The sequence below is a fragment of the Cebus imitator genome, unplaced genomic scaffold (assembly GCF_001604975.1).
Source record: "Cebus imitator isolate Cc_AM_T3 unplaced genomic scaffold, Cebus_imitator-1.0 Scaffold15, whole genome shotgun sequence".
Taxonomy (NCBI): domain Eukaryota; kingdom Metazoa; phylum Chordata; class Mammalia; order Primates; family Cebidae; genus Cebus; species Cebus imitator.
The window spans coordinates 7,271,776-7,281,088 of NW_016107330.1; the positions used below are offsets into that span (position 1 = coordinate 7,271,776).

The 9,313-nt window shown below is 45.1% G+C and overlaps 1 protein-coding gene across 1 annotated transcript in view; it reads right to left on the reverse strand.

Annotated features, from left to right (window-relative positions):
- SDHB (succinate dehydrogenase complex iron sulfur subunit B) overlaps nt 1-9,313 on the reverse strand; it is a 35,203-nt gene that overhangs the window by 1,627 nt on the left and 24,263 nt on the right. Inside the window, exons 4-7 of the mRNA XM_017505550.2 lie at nt 7,404-7,540; nt 6,562-6,678; nt 2,211-2,312; nt 857-979 (exon numbers count right to left, since the gene is read on the reverse strand). Of these exons, the coding sequence (XP_017361039.1) occupies nt 857-979; nt 2,211-2,312; nt 6,562-6,678; nt 7,404-7,540 (479 nt within the window). The remainder of the gene's footprint in view (nt 1-856; nt 980-2,210; nt 2,313-6,561; nt 6,679-7,403; nt 7,541-9,313) is intronic.

Here is a 9,313-nt window from a genome sequence, read left to right on the forward strand (position 1 = left end):
GGGCCCCCTTTCTCCTGCAATTTCTGCCTTTTGCTATGGGGTAATACAGCATGAAGGTTCTTATCAGATGCTGGCACCAGCCTCTAGAACTGTGTGTCAAATAAACTTCTTTATAGTATTACCCAGTCTGTGAAATTCTGTGATTGTACCACAAAACAGACTGAGACAGCACCCGGCCAAAGGGCAGCCAGTAGCCAGCTGTGACCTTTGATGTGCAGGCATGAGAAGCTGAGCTGGGCCAAAGCGCGTCCTCTCAGGAACCAGCGCTGAGAAGCACTGGGAGCAGATGGTAGGTGGCTGAAGCTGGAAGTGTGCTAGGAGTCTCTGGACTCTCCACAGAGTTCAGGCCAGAGTGAGCCAAAAGCAGGAGCAAATGCAAGCAGGAAGAGGAGTGAAAGCTGAAGCTTTGAGTCAGAGAAAACCTCCACAGAGCTGAGAGAAAGAACAGGCTGCTAGAGAGCAGAGCAGATTAGCAGCCAACATCACAAGAAAGAAACGGAGAAGAAATCTAGTCCTCACAGCTGCCCACATTCGGATGGCGTTTGCTTTCTGTTTCCTATGAAGTCAGGCTGAATGCAAGTACCTGCTCATGGATTCCTGTGGCATCCCTAACTCCCACAATGTCCCTGTGTAGTCTACAAATAAAGCCTGCTCCTCAAGTGGCCCGAGTCAGTCTGTTCCTTGCAACTAAGAGCCAAACTAGCCCTTAGGCTCACACTGAGAGGACAGGTACACTCTGGTCCCTTTCCATCTCAAATGATGAGGGTTGCTCTCTGCCAGTCACCTCTTTGTGAGCACATGCTTCTTCTGGCATGTCAGCTCTGAGGCAGGGCTGAGGGCCACCAGCCTCACATACCTTGGGACAGGTCCTTGTGCAGTTCATGATGGTGTGGCAGCGGTACAGAGAGAACGGGTCCTGCAGCTTGGCCAGGCGCTCCTCTGTGAAGTCGTCTCTGGAGTCAATCATCCAGCGGTAGGCCTGGAAAACCAGGGACTGATTAGCTGAGCTGCCAATCAACAGGCCACAGTGGCACACTGGCTCAACTCAAAGCTCTGGGAGTGCAGAGGAAAGGGAATTCACTCGGCTTAGATGCCTCATCTCCGCACTCTTTAATTCTTGCCCATCTTTCAGGGAATCTTGATTAATGGTCCCTGCAAACCTTTGATCCACGCTGCACCTGGCACCCGGGTGCTTAATTATACACGCTGGGCATCATCTCATTATTTCATGTTGCTCAACAGTTTCCTAACCAGCTTATGATCTAGTGAAGGCAGGAACTTCATGTGACCCTCTTATCTATCTTCATGGCACCTACCCATGCTGGACTGTCTGAGTAAAGGGATGATTTAACAGACCTGTCTACAGATAGTATTTGTCCTCCTTAATGAGTTTTTGAATTCACACAGCCCTCTCAGCAGCCTGAGATCAGTAAGCTGAAATGAATTAATCACATGACCATGGGCCTGCTCTAGCAGTGTTACTTGGGGGACCTCTACATCCTCAACAACTCGGAGCAGCTGGTAAAAGTGATAAGTATGAGTGTACCTCATTGTTCAATCTTTACAAGGCTGGGAATCAATATTGCTCATGTGGTCACACTACCCTGTAACTTCTCTTTTTGTGGGAAAATGAGAAATGAGAAGTTGGTTTTTGAGTTGCTTAGAGTCTATGAAAAGCATGTATCTAAAGGCACGAGCTTTCTGGGAACAAAGACAGAGACTTTCTTTGCAGTGAACACTAATACTATTTTCTTTCTAAGCAACCCCTAAATCCAGGCTTTCATTAGCCAGGAAACAGCTTCCAACCTCATAGCTGGGCAGCTGCCCTTCAGACACTGCTTTCTCCCCTGCTTGCATGTTACAAATCTCATGTTACAAATCCTATGAGATGGAGATGGAGAGCTTCTGACCACGCAGGCAAATGGATAAGTGCCGGGGGCACAGGAAATACATTTTAAACATCCGCAAGGCATGGTTTGCCACCCCCTGGGATGACTCTCACTGCATTGAAAAAAAGGCAATTTGCACACAAGGCCCCGGACTTACTGAAACCAAGAGAGTACAATCCAACCAATTACCCTGTTTGGACTGGATGACAATGAAGAAAATCAGGACCCTCAGAAGGGCTGGCTTATAGCAATCTATTGTCCTCTTGGACTTCTGGATGCTTGAGTTTCAATTTCTCTTAAAGCAATTAAGGAGTGCCTCACCTGCATAAGAACTGCAGGCCCCAGATATTTGTCTCCGTTCCACCAGTAGCTGGGGCAGCTGGTGCTACAGCAGGCACAGAGAATGCACTCGTAGAGCCCATCCTGTATGAGAAAGGAGAGTCAGCAGCTTGTAAGGGGAGAGATTCTGTCATGTCTTCAGCAGATTAAATGTGACCTTTGGGGTCAGTGCATGAACAAAGTGCCTACCTGCATGTGAATTTTCTTGGCAAAATCCAAGGGGTGATTTGCAGATATTTAGCAGATTAATAAAGATCTTGCAAGTGAAATGTAAACATCTGCCCAGGGTTAAGTCCACATATAGTGTGCTTACCCTTTAATAAACAACAACCTCTCACTTGTCTAAAAAAGAAATAGAAAACAAGAACACAAAAACAGCTCACACAAATTCCAACTTGTTGGAATGCAGTCAAGAGGGGAGAGATTCAAAAGGCCTGGGGGCTGGAGCACCAGGAGTCTACAGCAGCTTGTGCCCTGGGCTCAGCAGAAGGGCCCTCAGGTTTTCACCGGGAACAGCAACATCATCCCCAATGACTGCCACTGCCAATACTGACAGAGCGCCCTGTGCCTTACATGCTTTCCCCAACTGCTCATCACAGTAATCCTATAAGGTGAGCACCAGGAAGTTACACTTACAGGTAAGGAAGGAAGGCATGGAGAGTGAGTTAGCCCATGTGCCAAGGGACGTGCCACTGTATCCTGGCAGTTGGCTCTGGCTTCCTGCACTTTCACACCTGCCACATTGGCTTAATCTGCCCAACAAGTGCTAAACACTAACTGGACTTTCTGAGCTTGGAAACAACAGAAATGTTTACAGGATTAAAAGCAGCAAAACGAAAGGGGCCCACTGACACCTGAGGTGACAGATGAGTACAGATGAGACAGAATCTATGGTTGTGATTGAATCATGAGTCTTCAACCAAATCTATGTTATGTTCAGATGGCTGGTGGGCGTGTCAACTGGCCCTCTGGTCTAGAAGGCAGAAGGTCATAGGATTAAGAGCCTTAATAAGTCACAGTATTTAACCCACTCAAAGAAAAATCTGTAGTAAGAAATTAAAATGTTTTGGGGCAGAACTGGAAGGATAAAGATGTTCATCTAGCCTTCTTTTTTCTTTCTTTCTTTTTTTTTTCAGACGGGATTTCACCATGTTGGTCAGGCTGGTCTTGAACTCCCGACCTCAGGTGATCCGCCTGCCTTGGCCTCCAAAGTGCCTGGATTACAGGCGTGAGCCACCACGCCCGGCATCATCTAGCCTTATTTCTAGCAGTAAAAAATCGGAAACAATTTCATTGTCCAGCAATAGTGAAATAAGGTTTTATAGCACATAGTGCATACATCTGGAGCAGGAGAAAGCAAAGTGTAAGTTAATGCTTATAAAGAATTTTAAGAACATGAAGAAAATGCTCACAGCGTAAGTGAAAAAACCAGGATACAAAAGCATATTTACATTTTGATCCCAGATACATAAAAATATAATGTAATAAACAAAAAAACAAAGGAAATTGTAAATATTAACAGAGGTTATCTTTTGGTGGTGAAATTATAGATTCTTTTTTTTTTTTTCGAGACAGGGTCTTGTTCTGTCCCCTAGGCTGGAGTGCAGTGGCACGATCATAGTTCACTGCAGCCTGGAACTCTTGTGCTCAAGCAATCCTCCCACCTCAGCCTCCTGAGTAGCTGGGACTCTAGGTGCACACCACCATGCCTAGCTAAGTTTTAAACTTTTTGTAGAGACAGAGTCTCCCTATGTTGCCCAGGCAGGAAATTATAGCTTATTTAAAAAATGATGGAGCCGCCGGGCGCGGTGGCTCAAGCCTGTAATCCCAGCACTTTGGGAGGCCGAGGCGGGTGGATCACGAGGTCAAGAGATCAAGACCATCCTGGTCAACATGGTGAAACCCCGTCTCTACTAAAACTACAAAAAAATTAGCTGGGCATGGTGGCGCGTGTCTGTAGTTCCAGCTACTCAGGAGGCTGAGGCAGGAGAATTGCCTGAACCCAGGAGGCGGAGGTTGCGGTGAGCCGAGATCGCGCCATTGCACTCCAGCCTGGGTAACAAGAGCGAAACTCCGTCTAAAAAAAAAAAAAAAAAAAAAAAAAGATGGAGCCTCTCTGAATCTATTCTGGTTTGGGGCTGCCCAATTAAAAATAAATACATACATACATTTCTCCATATTTTCCAATTATTTATTAAGTTCATAATGCTAATTTAAGGAAGCAAAAAATGTCAAACAAATGTTTGATAGGTAAATGAGCAAATTTCTATTACAGGTTGGGCGTCCCAAATACGAAAATCTGAAATCCAAAATGCTCCAAAATCTGAACTTTTTTGAGCACCAGCATGCTGCTCAAAGGAAATGCTCACTGGAGCATGGATTTCAGATATTGGATTTGGGGTGCTCAACTGGTAAATGTAAGACAAATATTCTGAAATCTGAAAATATCTGAAACCCCAAACACCGAAACCTAAGCATTTAGGATAAGGAACACTCAACTTGTATCTAGAAAACCAAACAGGCTGAGGAGAGCTCTTCAATCCTTAATAATACCACATCAGGGAGATGTTCACTAGCTACATACCTGCCTTGCCTAGGAATGCAAGAGGACTGGTTGGGCCAGAGAGCCCGCTTCAGCCTGGACTCTGGGATGCACGAGACACTCGAGGAGGTGAAAACAGAGGGCAGAGCTGTAGCCTGAGAAGAGTAGCTCTGAAGTCTCGCCCCAGGTTTACCCTGACATGCGGGCCACTGTGCTGACCTGCACCATCTCAATGGTGACAGACTGGGCACACTTACTAGGACTCCCCTTTCTTTTCTTCTCTTCTGAGATGGAGTCTTGCTGTTGCCCAGGCTGGAGTGCAGTGGCATGATCTTGGCTCACTGCAACCTCCACCTCCTGGGTTCAAGTGATTCTCCTGCCTTGGCCTCCCGAGTAGCTGGGATTATAGGTGTGTGCCACCAAACTCAGCTAATTTTTGTATTTTTAGTAAAGACAGGGTTTTATCATGTTGGCCAGGCTGGTCTCAAACTCCTGATCTCAAGTGATCCGCCCACCTTGGCCTCCCAAAGTGCTAGGATTACAGGTGTGAGCCACTGAGCCCAGCTGGACTTGCATTTCTTAACGTTTTATGGGGAACAGGAGAGGATGTTAAATATTTATCAAGTCTTAAAAGGTAGAATTCATTTACTCATTCATACGACTGATACTTTTCATATATTCATATATGTATACATACATAAATCTACTCTTTATATATTCATATATGTATACGTATACATATGTTTTTATATATGTGTAAATATACATATATACACACATACACACATAATTGAATCCTGACAGCCACTCTCTGAGCTAAGTCATATTATCCCATCTTACAGATTAATTGAGACAGAGTCTTACAATGTTGCCCAGGCTGGCCTCAAACTCTCAAATTCCTGGGCTCAGGTGATCTTCCTACCTTGGCCTCCTGAGTAGCTGGGACTATATAGGTATGTGCCACTGCATCTGGCCTTTTTTCATTTATACATATTTTTACAGTATTTACATAACTAATATTTATTGATAAAATAACATGTGCCAGGGCCTAGGGATCCAGAAAGGAAGAAGACACAGCCATTGCCCTAGGGCCCGCGCAGGCTTGCAGTGGGGGCTCTTGTCTCCATTTGGTTCCTTTCCTATCTACATGTCCACGAGTACGCAGGGAGGGAGTAAATCAGAGAAGACTTCTTCGTGGAGGAGTAAAAGTAGTGTACAAGAAGAAAGACTGAAAACGTGATAATGATGCCTCTGCCTTAAGATTTTATAGCCTATACACAGGAATGGCAATTTCCAGACAGTGAGCAGGCTGGGAATAATCCTGCACCACAGGGCACCAGAAGTATGGTGTCAGCAAAGAACACTGATGGCTCAGTTTTACCATTAACATTTCACTTCCATTTGTAAAGCAGGACGGTGGCAGTTACAACTGGCCAGCATACGTGTTTCATTGCCCCCACTGAGAGAACAGTTCTGACTTAGAGGTCACCTTTTAGAGCCCAGACAATTTACATGCTAGTTTCTTTTGAAAAAGATGGACTGGCAACACAGCAACCACCCACTCTTGCAGGCAGGGCATGGGGCTCTAGCTCCTTGATCCATTCCGGGCCATTCATGGGTTCACACTACTTACCCGGCCCTAAGAGGATGAGTACCCAACCCTTGTGCCAGTTCCTTTCCAGAATACACTAAACGGCCTGCATCATCTCATGTTCCCTGCCAGGCCACACTCCTGGCAAACATCTCTGCAATAAATTCTTCAGATCAAAACAATAAATAGGGACTAATGACCAGTTTCTCACGGTCTTCTATGGACTGCAGATACTGCTGCTTGCCTCCCTGAGATTCATCCTTCTTCTTCAAATAAGGCTCAATGGATTTGTACTGTGCATAGAAGTTGCTCAAATCCTGTGGTTAAGAGGAAGAAGAAGAAGAAAAGGCTCAGATTCCATCATTACCTCAGCTTTATTTATCCCATTTCTTGGACACTGCCTACTCGTCCACTCTATGCCAGGCAGAAGCCAGACTCTCTTCCTTTGTCATGAACATATGCAAAGATTACAAAAGGAGAAATGGTCACAATGTTAAGCATGGTTAGGAAACCTCTCCCTCACCTACCTGGGAAACTTTCTAATCCCACAGTCCTTTCTGCCCTTGAAGCACCATGTTAACAAAGGTGTTCAAATATAAAGGAGGTGGAAATTCAGGGAGAACTCATAAACAGCTGTTGCTTTCCCAACTGGTATTTTCCACATGATTTCTTTGTAGTTATGGCCGAATTATTCATTTTTGGGAATGTCCCAACTCTAAAATTCTGTGCCCCGTTACTCTCAAACAAACCTAACCAAATGAGCTGCTGGAGGATTTTCTAGGCGTTTATATTCTGCCATTCAAATTCTTTAATTAAACTCTGGCCACACTATCTCAGATCTGGGGATTTTCCTAACCTCTCAGCGACACTGTGGTCCTCTTCTTGCCATAATATAGGAAACAGTCCCATCTGTTTACTATTTGACTAGAAGAGGAACCTTAAATACTCAAAGAAATCCTGCCCTAAAGAACTAATAGCATAACACATATAGCACCACCCACCATGCAAAAGAAAACAAAACCAGAGAGATGCAGAAACTCACAGGAACAAGATCCTTTATCACATACATATGCGGAAGAGGGTAGATTTTTGAGACTTTATTGAGGTTTGTGTCAATCCTTCGGGTGCAGGCTAGAGTGTTGCCTCCATTGATGTTCATTGCACAAGAGCCACAGATGCCTGAAAGAGACACACATTTAACACATCCTCACCCATATCCAGAATCAGTCCTGTCCCAAATCTTTTCTTCTGGGTCCTCCTTGCTTTGCCATCAGGGGCAGCACTGACACGGAACATGCCTCTCTCAGAGGTGCCTGTGGACTTTTCTCCCTTCCCTCCTTCTTCCTGCCCTGAATGTGGTTCTAATGGCTTAAGTTCCAAAAACCACTTTGACCATGTGGCAACCCTGAGGTTAGAAGCCACATGCCAAGGATGGCCCTGGAGGAGGCCAGGGGCCTGTGGGCTGCTGGCATCATGGAGTTTCCACAGCAGTTCTAGCTCTATGCATCATGTGTTTTGAGAGAAAAATCAGCCTGTGCTTTCTTTTTTTTTTTTTTTTTTAAAGAAAAGGTCTCACTCTGTTGCCCAGGCTGGACACTGCAGCCCCCAACCCAAGCTCATGTGATCCTCCCACTTCAGCCTCCCAAGTAGCTGAGCCTATAAAAGCAGGCCACTACACCCAGCTAATTTTCTGGTATTTTTTGTAGAGATGGGGTTTGTAGAGATAGGGTTTTGTTATGTTGCCCAGGCTGGACATGAACTGCTAGGCTCAAGCAATCTGCCTGCCTTGGCCTCCCAAAGCACTGGGATTACAGGTGTGTGCCACTGGACACCTGTCAAGCCTGTTTTTTAAAGCTATTGTTATCTGAACACAAATCTAACAGATAAAATATCCAAAAGTAAAGTAAATCAACATTGTCTTGGTTATCTTAAGGTTGAGGTGACCTGGATACAGATTTCAAGAGACAGCTCTTCTCCTTTTTTTTCTTGGCTGAGTCTTCCTCTGTTGCCCACACCGAAGTGCAGTGGTGCAGTCACAGCTCACTGTAGCTCACTTTGGCCTCAAACTTCTGGGATCAAGCGATTCTCCCACCACAGCCACCTGAGCAGCTGGAACTATAGGCATGTGCTACCATGCCTGGCAAATTTAGAAATAGTTTTTTTAGGTTGGGCGTGGTTGCTCAAACCTGGAATCCCAGCACTTTGGGAGGCTGAGGTGGGTGGATCACTTGAGGTCAGAAGTTCGAGACCAGCCTGGCCAACATGGTAAAACTCCGTCTCTACTAAAAATGTAAGTTGTGAAGGGCGCCTGTAATTCCAGCTACTCAGGAGGTTGAGGTGGGAGAATCACTTGAATCAGGAAGGCAAAGGTTGCAGTGAGCTGAGATTGTGCCCCTGCACTCCAGCCTGGGTGAGACCAACACTCCACCTCAAAAAAAAAAAAAAAATTTTTTTTTGGTAAAGCAGGGGTCTCACTATATTTCCCAGGCCTATCTCTAACTCATGGCCTCAAGTAATTCTTCTGCCTTTGCTTCTCACTGTGTTAGGATTACAGGCCTGAGCCACCACACTTGACAGAGGTAGGGCTTCTTCTATTGTCTTCAAAAAACAAGCAGCATGGTACTCGGGGGCTATGAAACCCACAAAAGCTGACTCAGCATGGACTTTCCAAAGAGAAGAAGAATGAACTAATGTGAAACTGGAGCAAAGCAAACTAAACAAAAAAGGTGCTGACCCAGGACGCCGACATGAGAATTTTCTTAGCCTGGACCTACTTCCTGAATGTGGAAATTTCCTGGGCATTTTGGAGTTTAAAAATGATTATGTAATCTAAACCTCTAGTGCCAGTTCTCTGAAGCTGTTTTTTGATCATTGGGTCAGATAAACCTGATTGCTTGAGATAGTTGCACTGGTTATCACCTTTTTTTCTTTTTTCTTTCTTTTTTTTTTTTT